The following is an 18,074-nucleotide window of genomic DNA, read 5'->3' on the forward strand; positions in this document are numbered from 1 at the left end:
TTACTCTTTCCTTTTTGAGGCAGTGTCTTTCACTGAACTGGAAACTCACTGATTTGCCAGACTGGTTTGCAGCAAGCCCCGGATCCTATTTTACCACCTGCCCAGGGCTTACAGGTGTGTGCTGTGGCACCTGGGTTTTTACATGGTCCCTGTGTTCAGTCCACAAAGACTTTGCTAACTGAACTGTCTCCCTAGTTCTTAAGAGACATAATAATTTAACCATTGAGTCCTAGCCCTCTTCCTCTGAATTCACCATTAGAACTTTCAAAGACCCATGGAGGACTTGAATTCAGATGGAGCATATCAAAGGTAGGCCTTATCGGAGTATTGTCTGAGACCTACCTATCACACGCTGACTTCTGAAAATGCTTGTTAGAAATATATAATCAAATCTCACAAATGCAATATTGAAGAAAAAAAACAGACAAGGAAGCCAGACGAATTAATGGAAATCGTAGAAGTATCATAAGTGCTAATTTTACAGAAATAACAATTAGTGCTGTGAGCAACTACGTACCACCCATCTGGATAACTTGGACAAATGGAGAAATTCTTATACATACTCAGCCTACCATAACTGAATCATGAAGACTCAGAAAAATCTGTGAAAGTTCTTTGTCTTTTTTTTTTCTTTTCTTTTTTGGTTTTTTTTGAGACAGGGTTTCTCTGTGTAGCTTTGCGCCTTTCCTGGAACTCACTTGGTAGCCCAGGCTGGCCTCGAACTCACAGAGATCCGCCTGGCTCTGCCTCCTGAGTGCTGGGATTAAAGGCGTGCGCCACCACCGCCCAGCCTTTGTCTTTTAATTACTCAATGAACCAGCCTTTTTTTCCTAAGAATTTATTTGATTTGTAACTCTGTGTGTGTGTGTGTGTGTGTGTGTGTGTGTTTATGTGTGTTTATGTGCATAAGCCTGCAGTGCCCACAGAGGCCAGAAACGGGTATCGGATCCCCAGAAGCTGGAGTTAAAGGAGACTGTCGCCTGATATGGGTGATGGGAACCAAACTTAGTTCTCTGCAGGAGCGGTATGTGCTCTTAACTGCTGAGCCATCCCTCTAGCCCCAAAGTTAAATTTGGACCTAAGTCAGTAACTTAGAAAGGCCCAGAGCCATATGGTTTCACTGGTGAATTCCTTCGAACATTTAAATAAGAATTAACATTGTGGGCTGGGGAGTGTGCTCTGCTCTGCCCTGCTCTGCTCTGCTCTTGCGGAGAATGGAGAATGGATTCACCTGACACCCATATCCCAGCACAGCTGCCTGTGACTCTAGCACCAAGGGATCCATAGACACATATACATATGTAGTATATTGTTTGCATAAGTGTTAGCCTCAAAAAGGTTCCAAAAATATTAATTATGGACCCCATAGCCAACCTCCAGACCAAACTTCTGGAGACCTTGGCTGAAGAAGACGCCTCTACCAAGTTGTTCTTAAGAACTGGATTCTGGAAACCTTAAAGGAAGGAGAACATCTGTATCAAATGCCCAAGAATTCTTCAATTCAACCCCCAAGTAAATATCCCTTGGTTAAGAAGTTGTTGATTTGAGTCACTCACCTTCCCCTTTGAGGAAAATTCATGTCCTGTTTTGGGTGCTAATAAAAATACGAACACAATGCCATAGAAATTTGTAGTTTTATATTTTCTATTTAAAATATTATTCTAATGTGGACTATCTAAAGACATGAAAAAATAACTCCACTGAGGCCCATGAAAATATGGCTGGTGCTAGGACCCAGCGGAACTCAGCAACTTTGGTTGGAGATGAAACATCTCCTCATGGGTGTGGTGCAGTTTTAAGCAGGTACAGAAAAGCCAGTTCTTCCACATGCGTGCTACTCTGAGGCTTTTGCGGTTCTCTCCAAACCATCTCCAGGATTTTAGCCGCTATCACACCTGCTCGCTAACCCGCAGGCATGTTTCTGGCAAAGGCGATCCTGGAAGGAGCAGATCGGGGTCTTGGGGGGGCTCTCGGAGGCCTTCTTGGAGGAGGTGCTCAGGGAAGAGGAGGCGGAGGCAACATCGGAGGGATCATTGGAGGAATTGTCAATTTTATCAGCGAGGCGGCTGCTGCTCAGTACACCCCCGAGCCGCCTCCCCCGCAGCAGCGGCATTTTACCACTGTGGAGGCCTCGGAAAGTGAGGAAGTCAGGCGGTTTCGGCAACAGTTTGCACAACTGGCTGGACCCGACATGGAGGTGGGTGCCAAGGACCTGATGAATATTCTCAACAAAGTCCTTTCCAAGCACAAGGATCTGAAGACCGATGGCTTCAGCCTTGACACCTGCAGGAGCATTGTGTCGGTCATGGACAGTGACACGACAGGGAGACTGGGCTTTGAGGAGTTTAAGTACCTGTGGAACAACATCAAGAAGTGGCAGTGTGTTTTTAAGCAGTATGACAGCGACCATTCTGGCTCTCTCCGAAGCTCCCAGCTGCGCAGTGCTGTGCAGGCTGCAGGCTTCCAGCTAAATGAGCAGCTTTACCTAATGGTTGTCCGTCGGTATGCCGATGAGGATGGCAGTATGGATTTTAACAACTTCATCTCCTGCCTGGTCCGTCTGGATGCCATGTTTCGGGCTTTCAAGTCCCTGGATCGTGATGCGGACGGCCTGATTCAGGTGTCCATCCGAGAATGGCTGCAGCTGACCATGTATTCCTGAAGTGGAGAGAGAGAGACAGAGACCCTCCATGCAGGACAGGGCTGCAGAGCGCCTTGCTGTGTGAGCCATAGCTCATATTCCACCCAACAGCTACCATTTCCAGGGGGCGGGGGTAGCACTCTTTTATAATGCTGCATATTCCTGATCGTCTACACTATACTGCTTAATTAAAACTAACTTTGGACAAAAAGTGTTCTGAGTGGTTTGTATATTGGTTTTTTTGAGAGGTGATATGTAGAGACATATACCTGTGATGAGGAGGTACTGTTGACTTATTGGTTATTACTTATTGGTGAATGGATTAGCATTGTTTACGATCCTGGACTAAAGAAAGCATCAGGAGGTAGGATTTTTTTTCCCCCTTTGAAAGGCTGAGAAGGAAAGATCAAAGACTGTCCTACTCATAATTTCACATCTGGTCTTTATGAAGAAGTGTACTTTCCAGAGAACTTACTTTATTGTATAGCGATAGGTTCAAAAATGTAAGATTAAGCTATTTTATTCAGGGGTATCATTTTATAAAAGACATCGAGCACCTACCTAAAAGTCTAGAGTCCTTTGGCTGTTTTCTAGTAAGACAAACAGAGCAGCTTTGTGTTAGTGTTTGTAAAGAGTCAACGGCATTGAGGAATAAAAAGTATTCCAGATGTTCAAAACATCTTTAGCCATCTTAATGAATCAAAATGATCACCCTTATGTTTACTTCATACAAAATCAGGCGCACCCAGGTGATGGTAGCCAGCTCTTGTCCCATCTTGCCCTACCTTAGAGCAAGGAAAATTCTTTTGCTTATCTTTGGAAACAACAGGCAGGGAGAAAAAAAAAAAAAGAATAGAAAAAACACATAATTAGCAGTCAGTGAAGTGGAATGTGGAGCAGCGTAGATAGCAAATGTTGCCGACTTTTATTGCGGTGGTTGGAGGGCCTGGCTACAGTTTAGCCTTGCAGGGGGAGCCCTTTAGCGAGAGTGACTGACTCCTCCTCCAGATGAAGTGAGTCTCTTCTAAACCCTCTTCTTTAAGCTCCTCAGATCATGCTAATGCCGAGCTGACAGTCCTAAACGCTTTAGATCATGCCTGACTCCCCATGTTTTTCAAATCTGTCTCAGCCAGAACTGCCAAGCAGGTGAGTCAGTGCCACCTCCATTCAAGAAAGGGAAAATGGGAATAGTGAGAACCTGGCACCCTACCGCTTAGTAAACCAGCCTTTCTGGTCTATAACTCTTAGCCTGGCTTTATTGTTTTGGTACGAGCTGTTTGTTACGACCAAGCCAGCAAAACCCAGGACCCACTCGAGGCTTGGTTGAGAGTCTCTGTTCACCCTTGCCCCAGTCTTCAGTGTTTTTTACTCTCTGCTGTGTTTGGTGTATTTTTTCCATCCTGGGCCGCTTTGGAGAGTCCTTCTAAGATCAAAACTAATTTAGAATAAAGTTGTAACTATGGAAATGGTGTAGTTGGCCTCTTAGGAGGTCTGGAGCTCATGTCAGAAAGCCCCAGTGATGTTGGGAGAGGTTGGCATTGAGCCTCTGTGTGCCCCATCACCATCATCATGTAGTATTTATGGACTACCACACACATGATTCTGAGCCGAGCACAGAGATCACATCTACTTTCTTAAAGGAACTTGTAATTCAACTTGGTCTGATAGTCTGCTTAGACCAGCCATGGGTATATAAGCACGAGGCTGCTGCCAGCAACCACATACTCATATCAGCCTCACTATTGTAGAATAAATCCAGGAATACATCAGACACGGGAGCAGGGGAGTAGCCAGGAAAGAGAGAAAACTGCCAAGATGTCTATCGGGACTCTCAGAATGTGTTTCTAATTTGATTTCCACGTTGTGGTTGTGGAAAGGACAATGAAGAGCTTGTATTTTTCCCTCCAAATTTCATCATAAATGTTTTATGCAAGTTAAGGCTGTCATCACTACTAGAAGTGGCATTAAGTATTTCCCTCATTCCTCCAGCTAAGAGAATACCTATTTCATGATTCTCCTCTAATGTGTGCATGAAAAACATTTAGAAGCCACCTAAGTTTCTCTTCTGTTGTTTTCTACATTCATATAAAATATATCTAAATTACCCCAGTCACCATTGTAGATACTAGAAGATTTAGTCCAAACTCAAGATTGTCTTAAGTAGGAAAGTCTTAGGCTATTGTATAGGACCAACAGCTCAAACAGTGGACTGAGTTTCTAAGTTTTCATTCAATGTTTATTATTTAAAACTTCATTTTCAAGATTAGAGAACGTATTAGTTTGCAACTTCAAAAAATGTACCGTGTCCCTGGGCATGGAGTCACGTGTTTATGATCATCACACTTGGGACAAAGGCCTGGGGTCAGGAGTTCAAGTCAAGCCGTGACTATGTAGTTAGTGAGCTTGAGACCAGCCTTGGTTACATAAGACCCTCTCAATCTCTGTAGCCCCCATGCAAAAATTATCCATTTCTATATGGAAAAAATGTTTTGAATGTTACTCTGAGAACATTGGTTATCTCTCATTCCCAAAGATGATATCAATTATAATACAACAAAAAGAAAAAGAAAAATCATCCTTGGGAACTAACCCTTGTAAAATGTATTCAAAATCGTATCCTTAAATGTTACAAAATCTTATAGAAGACTCAAAACCTTATAAAATATCTGATTCTAAATGGCAAAATACATTAAGTTCTGAAACAGCCTCAAAGAACTGATGCCTGAGAATCAGACCATTAATTCTTCCTGAGATTTTTTTTAAATTTATTTTTATGTGTGTGGATGTTCTGCTGTGGGGAATGGCTATGCACCATGTGTGTGCAGTACCTGCAGAGGCCAGAAGAGGGCATCAGATCCCCTTAGACTGGAGTTATGGATGGTTGTTAGCTGCCACATGGGTGCTGGAAATTGGAACTGGGTCCGCTGAAAGAGCAGCCAGTGCTCTTAACTACAGAGTGGTCTCTCTAGGCCCACTCCTGATATTTTAAACAGCTAATACAAGGACAAGTCACCTGGGCTTTTCATGGCTCCTAGAAGCCAAGGCAGCAGGTGAAAGGTACTGGGTGACAGGACTCACTATAACTCCTTCCACACTTTTTTCTGACCCTGCTGACCTCCAGGAAAGGGATGAAGTCCACAGCTGGAGCTCACTGAAGCTTGGCCATGCTTCTTTTTGCAGTGACTTGGTGTAACTCCTCAGTGCCAACTCTGGACTATTCCTCAGCTCTGCCTTGGCAAAGGATGTGGAGAAATGACTAGGACCTTCCACTGAAAGGTTTATTTCTTTATTTAAATGCAGCCATGAAAAAAAAAATTTAAGACCAGGTGCTATTATTAAGTTTATAATTCTTCCTAGGGAAGTTTTAAGGAAACTATCATAGATTTATGGAAAAAAATTTTAAATCACAGAACTGATTCAAAAATATGAAAATTAAAAAGAATGTATGTTGTTTTATAACTCTTTGTACATTTAAAAATATACCTCATCAAACTGTTAGATGTGAATAATTGATGGTCAAACTACTTAAATTTAATTGCAGTTATAGAAATGGTGAGTTTTATTAACTTGAAATGAAATGCTGTCTTGGTTTCATTAGTGGTTTCTACAGTTTCTTCCAGTCCTAAATTTTATTATACTGATTTAGAAGCCTCAGTAGTATGTTATTAATCCAATAAAGTAATCTCTGCAAGTAATTTCCATATTGATTTTTCCTCTTTTACATTACTAGAAAGAAAAATTACATAGTCTTTCACATGTGAGTCAAGGGTCTGCCATTATGTAATCATATCAATAAAAAACATGTCTATTGAAGAACGCTTAGCCATCATATACTAATGTAAATTTGGGCATAGCACATTGCCTTGTTTCTCGTGGTAATAGGAAGGGTCTGTTGCATTTTCATTTCTGCAAAAAGAGTTGGGGTACTTGACCTGTGTTCCACACAGGGTTGATGGTGTAGTGAGGACTGCTCATTCACAACTCCTGTATTGTTCAGGGGAAGTCAACTGCATAGGAAGTGTACCTATGTAGAGCAATTTTGCTATAATTCAGTAAGCTCCTCAGTATCTAAGGCTCATGAAAAACCACTGTGTTCAGTATGTAAAGAATTAAATGGTGACGGTACAAGAAGCATATTGTGCTCCTTCAAATGCTATCTTCTTTGACGCTTCCATGGTGGTGACATACAGATGTTCACTGTGGCAGTGACTACCTGGTGTATGGGATTTCAGTCAGACACTTCAAGTAGATACATCCAGCTGGATATAACTTATACAGCAGTAAAGTTATTTTTAAAAAATAGTTATCCTTGAGGTGGTTTCTAGGCAAATAGAGAAGTTCAATGACTTTAGGTTTTGTCTTAGAAATAAACCCTAATACTTGGGGGAAATCTTAAAATCTCTGTTTCTGCTTTTCTGGTGGAAACATGAAATTAAATTATTCCTTTTAGTTTCCGCCCTGCAGTAAGATAAAGTAATATGAAGAAAGTGATTTGACTTTTTGAGGTTTGGCTGTTGAGAGGCTGGTGAAATCCTCCCTAGAAAATGTGCTTACAGAGTGCTACCCTCCAGGTCAGGGGCTTTTGTGGACACCCCCTTTCTCAGGTGCACCTGCTGGTTGTGTGAAGGTGGCGATCTGTGCATGATGATGCCACGTGTCCTTTGTGAACCTGTGGGATGAAGTATTGCCCGGTCTTGTCCCTGGTGCACGGTTTGTCAGGAGTTTCCTCACTTGAGGGTTGTGCTGCCAAAACGATTCTCACAACTGGGATTCTCTCATGGTCCTCTTCACCTCCCCCTCCTCCGTCTTCCTCTTTCACTCTCCATCTCATTTTCCCTGTTTCCTCTTGTGTCTGTTCTCTGTTTCTTGTCCCTTGTGTTCTGACCTACCTCCTCTCCTCCTTTTTCTTCTCTATTCGAGACAGGGTTTCATCTTGTAGCCCTGGATGTCCTAGAACTCACTCTGTACAACACGCTGGCCTCGAACTCAGAGATCCACCTGCCTCTGCCTCCTGAGTGCTGGGATTAAATGTGGGCACCACCAAGCCTCGTTCTTTTTTTCCTCTTTATCGTAAGCTCTCATTCTCTTGGTAGTTAAGTTATGTGCCAGCCTGGGTGGGATCACTCATCCTTTGTTCTCTGTTGTCATGACACCCCTCCTGAACTGTATCATGCTCGTTGTGTTTGGTTTTCACTGATGCCAAAGTACGGGCACTTCTGGGACCACAGATTCCCCAAGGGGTTGTCTGCCACATCAGCTCCAAATTAAGCCAAAAAACTAAAGAATGCAGCTTGATTAATGCCTCAGTTTCCCTTTTTTCCTTCAGTGGTGATGGCCATCTTGGCAGGACCCAAAGCTTCATTTCCACTAAGGATTAGAGTCCTAGTCCCTGTCTCCCTGAAGGGTCCTCATCAAAGAAAGCAATTCCAAACTTAGGCACCACAGTGAGTGTCGGTGGGTAGCTTTCCATGGCCTCAGGGGTAAGCATTTATAGTTTTTATTGGATATAGCATGTTCTGCCTCCTGAACTGGCAATGGGTAGCCCTTCCCTTGCCGTCGTTCTCGGGAAGCTTCTCTCCACAGTGTCCCAGTGCGTGATTCTGCAGTGCTATGTGGCAGGCTTGCACTTCACCTGGTGTGACTAACGCTAACCCAATAACTGCCTTCCTAATTGATGGCTGTCTTTCCACAGAATAATGATGGCAGTATTGACTTCCGAGAGTATGTGATCGGCCTGGCTGTCTTGTGCAACCCTGCCAACACGGAGGAGATCATCCAGGTGGCATTTAAGGTACTGCCAACCCCACTGACCACATCTCAGTTGGCCTTGTAAATATGTGTTGACTCTAACTCCATTATTTGAAAAGTCGGTGAATCTGTTCCCTGAGTTTATAGATCTGCTGTGACATGTTCAGGAGGATAATGTGATTAAGTCGATTGCTACTGAGAATAAAGAAAACACAGGCATCCATTTAAACAACAGTGGATGCAGTCTAGGTGTGAGCATCAAGGCTGAAGAGCAGGTGATTTGGCAAATTAATGTTATTTCTTTTCAGCTCTCTTTTGAAGTCTTGAAGTAAGATTTATAAATAAATACCACTCCTTGCCCCTCATCCTAATTCATCTAGAAAGTTCTGATCTGTCCTTCTTTTTGCATCTGTTAGATCATTTAAGTGGCACTTTGGTGCTGGAGTTTATCTTGTGTGGTGATGTCAGGCCAACATACCCTGTTTCTACCCTGCTGATCTTACTGTAATATCCAACATATTTTTAGCATAGTGGAGGGATCTAAATTAGGAGAAAAAATCTTTCTTATCCCCAGCAAAGCTTGAGGAAACTGTGTATTGTGAAGATCCGGCCTGCACTGGCCACTCACACATGCTATACACTCAAGCACATGTCCTGAGAGTGGAAATGCTTCGTCTGTAGTGTGTCATCGCTGTGTGTCCCGAGTTCTGAGTTCATGGGGCATCTCTCAACTGAGGCAGTGCCCCTCATCTCCCCAACTGGCCTTGCCAAGCAGGGTTCATTGACTTGTACAGCAACAGCCTCAGCTTCTGTATAGCATGAAAGCCAGTGACCTTCTCTCCCATCTCCTCCTCTTCTCTCTCCCTGGGTTTCTCTGAGACAGAGATCCCACTGTGGTTCCAACCAGCCTTTCCCCTTCTCTATTATCTAAAAACTTCTCTGGCCAAGATTCTTTTTTTGTGTTTTAGAGGCCACAAGGCGGGGGGTTGTTCTATCATTGTTGGAAGCACCCCAGGGCACCTTCTACTGCAGATTGCTTTAAACTGAGTGAACTGGATGTAAAGAAACCTGGTGATGGATGTGCAGCAGATGGGCATGATGCAGGGGCCAGACTCTTGCCCAAAATTCCAAACCTTCAGCTTTTAGACTTTACTCATCAAAAACCCTACAATGACGCAGAGAGCTAACTCACCCCAATCCAGACATCTCTGTTTCTGTTTTGGGGTTGTATGTGTAATTACACGTTTAGCTGAGCAAATAGTCACTCTTGGTTTGCCAATGAAAGACCCAATAGCAAAGTTAGCCCTCAATCACAGTAATTACTGTTTTTAAAGAAACCATGAAAATCTTGACCAGCCTAGACCTTGATTTGAAGATGGAAGAAAGGAAGACTTACATCTATAATTAGCTCATTTTTCTCTATGTCAAGGGTCATGATTTACATTGGTTTTTATTTATCTATCTCTTTATGTATTTACTTATCAACTTTTTTTTTTTCTGAGACAAGATGTCACTCTATAGCCCAGGCTGGCTCACACTTTAAGTACTTCTGTCTCAGCCCTTTGAGTGTTAGGATGACAGGCCACCATGCCTAGCTCACACTGGCTATCTAAAGCTGCCTTTTTAGTATGTTTTACGTTTTGAGAATATTTTTACATGTTTTTTGTTTTCAGTTAGTTATTTGCTTTCCTAGTATGCAGAATCCTGTCCCATCCTTTTCTGTGGTAAGCACATTATAGCTAACTTCCTATCTTTTATTTCCTCTTTACATTGAGCCCTGGCAGTTACTGTTTGAAGTCTAAGATACGTAAGGAACCTGCAGTCTACAATTTATGACAACCTGTCAGTTCTTCTCTTTCCAGTCACCTCCACCCCCAGTTCAAAGCTCAACAGCAGGGAATTGGCCAGAAGCCTGTTTTCCCTTCCTGGGGTAACAAACCCCAACTTTGAGCTATGTATTTTTTCTCTCATTCAGTGTTAAATATTCACTTACATTTCTTTCCATGATTATCAGAGATACTAATGCCAATTTTTCCATGTCTTTGATCCAATGTTCGGTCTGAAATAGAGATTTCAAGTACCGGGGCCTTTCAGTCCTGACCTCCAGCATTTGCTAGCTCTGGCGTGTACAGGTTTTATGCCCTGGGACAGAACCACCTATCTTCATTGGGCCTCAGCTGCTGCGTTTCTAAGGGGGCTGGCAGTGGCACCTGTTAGCAAAGTATATTGAGAACATTAAGAACTAGTACATGTAAAGGGAACTGGACACCTTTGATCAGTGCCTGTAAAGAAGAAGTTCTAATGAAAAATTCTTAATACCTGGATAGGATTTTCATTATTCGTTATCCATCGTTTGCTCCTTTTCCACTGTGTGGCTTTTCACCTCCCTAGGCCACTGCTTTTCTTTCCACCTCTAAGTACAATCACAATGCCTGGTGTTAGCTGCCCGTCTCCTGCCCTCTCTTCTGGAACTTCTTAGAAATGCCCATGCCAGTCGTCACCGTGAATCACTGGTTTGTTCCTTGATTCTCATTGCTACCTCCCTTTTGGTTCTCTGAAACTGGAAGCTTCTCATCCCCTAATTACCAAATCTAGCAAATACTTAGTTCTCCTTGCTTTTGCATGTAGTCCGGTGCCTGTTACCACTGTCAAGTCTCGTTCTGTTAAAACCCTGTTAGCTTCAGAAGACACACAGTCATCTGCTTCTAAGTCTCAGTTCCTCTTCTGTCCACATGTCTCAACGGTGACTGTCCCAGGGTTGTGCCTTTACTCTGTACTCCATACCTTCTCTACAGACAAGCTGCAACACCCATGGTTTCAGGTCTTACCCACATTTCTACCTGAAGCCTCAATCTCTTGAGCTCATAGCTGATTCTTTCTTTTTTCCTTCCTTCCTTCCTTCCTTCCTTCCTTCCTTCCTTCCTCCTCCCTCCCTCCCTCCCTCCCTCCCTCCTCCCTCCCTCCCTCTCTCCTCCCTCCCTTCCTCCTGGCACCTCTAACTCAAATTTAACTTTTCTAGGTCCAGCTCTAACCTCAGTTGGCAGTAGTTCTCATGATGGTTTCTCCTCAGCCACCCAGCTAGAAAACTCCAGTTGTGTGCTCCCTTCCCATCACTACAAACCTTTTCAGCACCCCATCTGTGCCGCTTGTACAGCCTGCCCTTCCTGTCCTGCTTGTCCACCTAGACTCGCTTGGTTTTCTTGCTTGAGAAAGACTCTTGCCCCCATCCTGTCCTGCACACTCTGCTTCAGAGGCCTCCTTCAGAATACATGTGATCACACCACTTCCGCTTGCAAGCCTTCAGAATACATGTGATCACACCACTTCCGCTTGCAAGTATTAGGCGGGACCATGTGCATCCACCGTGATCTGGTTCTGGCTTCTCCATCAGTCTCTGGACTTAAGTCCCAGGGACTCACCTACCATTCCTTTTATCTTCTGGGAACATCTCTTTGCATCATGAGAGCCAACTATAATAACAGCCTTTGTGGATCTCTCAGGGTAAGAGTCATCATGTCCCTCCAGGGCTCCCATGTCTTTTACTATGCACCATTGGCACGGCCCCTATTCTAATTCTGTCTCTTTCCATTACCAAACTAGTGTCGGTTTTTAAGTCTTCTAAGAGTAGCAGAGACTGTTCTCTCCCTGCCCCCCTCACATGCATATACATTATGTATGTGTCTGTAACTATACATGTAACTATTTCCATCATTAAAGATGTTACTTTCCAATGCAGTTCAACACAGTAGGCTTCAGGGCCCTACCTCTGTGTGCTGTTTCCCTTGCAGCTCTTTGATGTTGATGAGGATGGCTACATAACAGAAGAGGAATTCTGCACCATTCTGCAGGCTTCTCTTGGAGTGCCTGACCTTGAAGTTTCTGGTCTCTTCAGGGAAATTGCCCAGGGGGACTCTGTTTCCTATGGTGAGTAAGCAATCCCCAAATCCCCATTCATTCATGAGAAGAGCATCCAAGCTACTAACTGAGAGTCAGATGAGTGTGTTTCCCTTGGCTAATCATTGGTAATAGCAATGATGATGACTGTAATATTGTTATGATGGTGATAGTAATAGCTAACTATTGAAAACTTACACACCAGTTACTTTTTTATGTTTTGTGTATATAAACTTGTTTAATCAGTATCCTGCTTTTTTCATATCTGTGTTTGGCAAAGAACAAAGTAACTTTCTGAAGACTGTCCACCTGAAGATGGTCAGAGCCAGGATTCAAAGAGTCTGGCAGTAGAGCCTGGACCATTGACTACATCTCAGTGCCTTTTATATCTGCTGTGAGTGTGGCCAGGCTGCCCTGAGTAAGCCAGTCAAGCTAGGCTGTAATTGTAGCGGAGGAGTGTGGAGCAAGGCACTGACAGCAGCAATAGCAGAATCTTGACTGAGATTCCATGTAGTAGTTCATGTAAACATGGGCAGCCTTTGTCTTTGTCATCCTAGAGCAACCCCCATGAGGGAGTGACCATGACAGAAGAAGGCCTGTGGTACTGTGTATAGACACAGACCCATGCATTGGCTTCTCCTTCCTCCTGATGGTTCGAGACCCTACATGAAAACAATGGTGCTGAATCACGTTCCCTATATTTCCCAGGGTAGTCTTTGAGAAACATACCTCTGTGCCGAGGTCTATGTGTTGTTTCCTGCTTAGCTTTGATGTGGTCCTGGATGCCAGGCTGGCTTATCTTCCCCAAACTTTCCCCTCTGGCTTGAGGGACACGAACTACCTAATTACATTGCTCTGAAGGTGTTCACAGAGGTTCAGCTTATTAATGCTCATGGGATGGGGAAATTAGGTCACATACACTCTGTGTTTAGTTACCGGCATTTTGTCTGCCCCATATTCTCTTTTAGATAATTATATGCAAAGGGCCATGAATCTTTTGAGTTCATTAAAAAAAGAATCTTCAAAAACTCATGTTAACTAAATTTTCTTTGGCTATTTGCTTCCACAACACTCTCTATTACTCATAAATATCTATTTTTAAAGCTTTTTTTTAAAATTTATGTGTTTATTTGTATGCCTCTGTGAGTTCATGTGCACCATGTACATGCAGGAGCCCAAGGAGGTCAGAAGAGGGCATCAGATCCCCTGGAACTGCAGTTAGAGAAGGTTGTGAGCCTACATGTGGGTGCTGGGAATGAACCACTGAACCATCTCTCCAGCCCCAGAATTACCAAATTTTGACAAAGTATTTCATTGGAAGAGATAATAATTTTAATTCTATTAAAATTATTTGTAGATAGCCATACTTTTGTCAGCTTAAATAATCTGTTAGAGAATTATGCTACATTATTTTTGGGTTTTTTTTTTTTTTTAGATTTATTTATTTTATGTGTAGGAGTTTTTTACTTATATGGATGTTTGTGGACCATATGCATATCTGGTGCCCACAGAAGTCAGAACAGGGCAACGAATCTCCTGAAACTAGAATAATGGACAATTATGAGCTGCCATGTGGATGCTGCGAATCAAATCCAGGTCCTCTGCAAGGGCAAGTGCTCTTGACTGCTGAGACATGTCACCAGTCCCAGGGAATTTTTTTCCTTTAATTACATTTTTTTCATATGATTTATTCTGATCATAATATATTCTGATCATAATATATAAAGTAATATATTTATTTGAAAAAATTCATACATGTATATAGAGAGGTTTGGTTTTTTTTAATCATATTCACCCCTCTTGTTCTCTTTCTGTAACTTCCTTCAGGCCCTCTTGGTACATGTCCCTTCCAACATTACTTCCTTTTTTTTTTTTTTTTTTTTTTTCCAAATAACCCACTGAGTCCAATTAGCTCTGCACATATGCACATGGGTATGGGACCATCCACTGGGACATGGCCAATCTGGCAATCTACCAGTGGCCAGTGTTTAGTTTTGTTTTGCAGTTCAGCCTTTTTCTTTTCAGAATACATAGAATCTCTCCCTTCCCCTAATATTATACAAGTCCAAATTTTTTTTAAAAAAAATTGAGGTATTTAAGTATTTCTTAAAATAAGTGTTGATATGTTTTAGTTTTGTCTATGGTTTTGAACTTTATATAAACGAGCTCTTATAATCTGTGTTCTTTTGTAGCGGCATTTTTCACTTAGCGTGTAGAGTCATAAACTCATCATCATTGCTCACCTGCTTTCCTTGCGGTCATTATGCTCCATGAATATGCTACAGTTTTATTCATTGCTGCTGCTGATAGACATCTGAGCCATTTTCCTTTTTCCCTGTTATGAATGATGTTGCTATGAATGTTTTCATATATGTCTCCCAGGTGCAGTTCACTATTTCCATAGGTTGTGTACCTCGAAATAGAATTAGTGAGTCATTAAAATATGTATCTTCAGCTTGACTAAATATTGGAAAAACTCCTACAGAGCAGTTGTACAATTCATATTCTCATCAGCAGTTTTTTGAGTTGAGTAACAGGATTCTGCAATAATTGCATGATTAAGATCTTTTTGTTAAGTTTCATCGTGCCAAAAGAAAAAACACCCTAACTGATTTTTTTTTCTTTCTTCTAGAGGAATTCAAAAGTTTTGCCCTAAAGCATCCAGAATATGCCAAGATATTTACAACGTACTTAGACCTCCAGACAAGCCATGTATTTTCATTGCCAGATGAAGTCCAGACAGCTCGGTCTGTGGCTAGTAATAAAGTCAGTCCTGAGAACCATGAGGAGGGCACCTCAGACAAAAAGGCTGATTAATCTGTGTTCCCGGGGAGGAAAGCTGTGCTTCTGCCTGCCAATGGAAAGGTGTTGATTGACAATATTGTAAATGTACTTACCAAGTAATGATGTTCAAAACAGAAAGCTTTTTTACTAAAATGACATATTTTCTTCCTAAAATACTTTTATTAACCTGCATATATCAAGTAAATTCCTTTTGTCTTATATTGTGCTTTTACCAGTTGCCTTAACTGGTGATAAGTGCTGTATATTTTTATGAATTTTTCAGCTCAATTTTCATAATAAACTCATTAGTCTTCCTCTGTATGGGCCAGCATTAATCAATGCCATGAGTTTAGCAAGTACAAATGGTTTTCAGCCCTTTCACATAATAATAATACTATGTTTTCTCTGTTTACTTTCCTTTCTGAAAATAAGGATAAGGAATCTGAAAAACATAGCAGAATTTTTATCTCTATTTTTACAGATTTATTTTCCCATTTAAATTTCAGTTTCCTCGGTCGGTCACTGGCTAGGAGAGGGGAGTGCACTCTTAGCTAGATGACATTTTCTAAGGGCACACAATCCCCTTGACGTGTATCTCTATTGCAAGGTTCTTTAAAATGCCTGCTAAGGTCAGCAGATCCTTTGACGCTATCCATAGTGTAGAAGGGACCATGTTTTGAAATGACTGCTGTGGCCACAAGCTGAGTGGGAATTACCTTATTGAAGGGAACAGTGATTGCCTAATGAGAAAATGAATTGTTTGCTACAGAGTTGAATTTAATTTGAGTTGGATGGTTCTGAAGGTAGCACTTTCCCAATAAATAAATCAGATTTGTTCTATTTATATAATGGTCAAATTAGTATTTCGTACCATCCAATCCAAGAGAGAGTTTTATTGTGTTTAATTTTCCTCTCAAACTTTAGAGTGTGTCAGAAATATTCACATGGAAAACAGAGGCTTCCAATGTGTCACCAACAGCCAAGGATTCAAAAAGTTTGTCATTGTATGGCCACAGTCTATGCCCAGGCAGAAATCCAGCAGCAACATATCCCCTCTAGGTTAGGTGAAAAATTCTCCAAATGCCATTTTTATTGGGACCCATGTCTTCATGCTCTTAATATCACTTATATTTCAGGTTTTGAATAAAGAAGCAATTTATTGAAAGAATGTACAAAAATAATTGGTTAATATTCTGCATTCAGTCTCTGAAACCAAATTCTTTGCTCTGGCTAGGTTTCAGAATCTATCAGACAGTCCACCTTAAGTTAGAGTTTTAAAGTTAGTTTTGAGGCCCCAAAGTCTCCTGAAAGTGTTGGAGACTGTATTTAGTCAAGTACCATGATTTTGAACTACTTTTACACATGAAGCAAGTGTCTTCTAAGTTAATGGCTAAAGACATATTTGAATAATTGAGTAACAAAGTTTTATCCTTAAGTGTATTAATTATTTGCTTTTCATGTGTCTTAAAGCATTTTAAGAGGCATTAGAAGAGCGGAAGCAATTGCTTAACTAATTAATTACGCTAAGTAATGTTTACAGTGATACCTGCCATCTGTGGTGAATGTATGTACTCAGGTGAGCGCAGAAAGCCCACATGTTCATCTACTAATCATGGGAGAGTAAGATTAGGAGTTAGAGGCTTTCTATGGTGCTCTCAAAAATGATTCCACTATTTCCTGGTTTGTAGACCTCCACTTCTGTCAGTATGGCATTTCTATTTTATGATTTCATCAATGAACAAACAAATTTGCAATGTAAAACTTGATGACGACAAAGTTCTGGTTTTATGATGTTTACCTCAAATAAACTTTTTTACTAAAAATACAGTTTGAATTTACATAATTATGGATGTAGTTCATCATTTTTTTCATTGATTTTATTGTGCTCTACAGAAAAAACTTAGACTCTACCCAAAGTAGAGTCTTTAGTAGTGGTGGTTTTTAGATTTTTTTTTTTTATGTTATGTGCATGTTTTTGCCTGCATGTGTGTCTGGTCATCATGTGTGTGCAGTGCCCATGGAGGCCAAGGAGGAGCCCCTGGACCTGGAGTTATGGATGGTTGTTAATCACTGTGTGGGTGCTGGAACCAAACCCGGCTCCTCTAGAAGAGCAGCCAGTGTTCTTACCCACTGAGCCAGCTCTGCAGCCCCATGTTGTTATTCTTAAGGGGCTTGACTTGACCAGATGAATACTTGGCTGAATACTCGGCTGATTGAGCAGCCCTGGACCTTCCTGCCCTGAAATTTTCTTTTAGAGAAGCTTTCCTCCTCCTAAGATTGAAGGTTAGAAATTAAGTTCCACATATATGGTCACATATACTAATTTGTAGAGGGAAAATGAGAAATATTATTTCTTAAAACATTTTGTAAACCAAACGCATTTCAATCAAAATAGTTCTCTTGGGAGATTATGATGTACCAAGTTGCTTAGAGACCAAGGTGTTTGCATTATGTGTGGTTAACTTTCCTTTTCCAGGTGTGAAAATTAGTGGTGATAGCTATAGATGGATATAGATTTAAATTACATTTGCAGCTGGGTGCAGTGATGCACACCTTTAATCCCAGCACTCGGGAGGCAGAGGCAGGTGGATCTCTGAGTTCAAGGCCAGTCTGGTCTACAAAGCAAGTTCCAGGACAGCCAGGGCTACACAGAGAAACCTTGTCTCAAACAAACAAAAACAAAAACAAAAAACAAACCCACATTCATTTATTTGGGAGTGGGGGTATAGGCATGCTGTGACCATCCTGTGTGGAGGTCAGAGGACAATTTTATTGGAGTCAGTTCTCTATTTCCTCCATGTGAGTTCTGGGAAGTGAACCCAGGTCATCAGACTTGGCAGCAAGTGGCTTTCTTCAGTGAGCCACCCCACCAGCCCACTTCTGGTGGGTGTTTAAGGGAGAATGGCCCCCTTTTGGAAGGTATGTGTTCTCCACTTTGCATGAGGCACAGCAGAAAAGCTGTTTATTCCCAGGCCCAGGAACCCCCATCATATCATTCTAAACACAG

General features: G+C 41.8%; 2 protein-coding genes across 4 annotated transcripts in view; both read left to right on the top strand.

The window, feature by feature from the left end:
- Lpcat2 (lysophosphatidylcholine acyltransferase 2) overlaps positions 1 to 16,910 on the top strand; it is a 60,359-nt gene extending 43,449 nt beyond the window's left edge. For all 3 annotated transcript variants that reach the window (XM_037206084.1, XM_028871500.2, XM_037206085.1), the window contains 3 exons: positions 8,334 to 8,432; positions 12,178 to 12,313; positions 14,916 to 16,910. In XM_037206084.1, coding sequence (XP_037061979.1) covers positions 8,334 to 8,432; positions 12,178 to 12,313; positions 14,916 to 15,100 — 420 coding nt within the window. In that variant the 3' untranslated portion in view covers positions 15,101 to 16,910. The remainder of the gene's footprint in view (positions 1 to 8,333; positions 8,433 to 12,177; positions 12,314 to 14,915) is intronic.
- On the top strand, positions 1,770 to 2,852 carry Capns2 (calpain small subunit 2). Its single transcript, XM_037206086.1, has one exon. The coding sequence runs from the start codon at positions 1,916 to 1,918 to the stop codon at positions 2,660 to 2,662; it is 747 nt and encodes a 248-aa protein (XP_037061981.1). The 5' UTR covers positions 1,770 to 1,915; the 3' UTR covers positions 2,663 to 2,852.
- Positions 16,911 to 18,074: the final 1,164 nt, after the last annotated feature.

The sequence above is a fragment of the Peromyscus leucopus genome, chromosome 5, assembly GCF_004664715.2.
Source record: "Peromyscus leucopus breed LL Stock chromosome 5, UCI_PerLeu_2.1, whole genome shotgun sequence".
NCBI classification, from domain to species: domain Eukaryota; kingdom Metazoa; phylum Chordata; class Mammalia; order Rodentia; family Cricetidae; genus Peromyscus; species Peromyscus leucopus.

Excerpts from the sequence above, each read along its gene's own strand:
- Capns2 (XM_037206086.1), top strand. The coding sequence starts at position 1,916 with ATGTTTCTGGCAAAGGCGATCCTGGAAGGAGCAGATCGGGGTCTTGGG.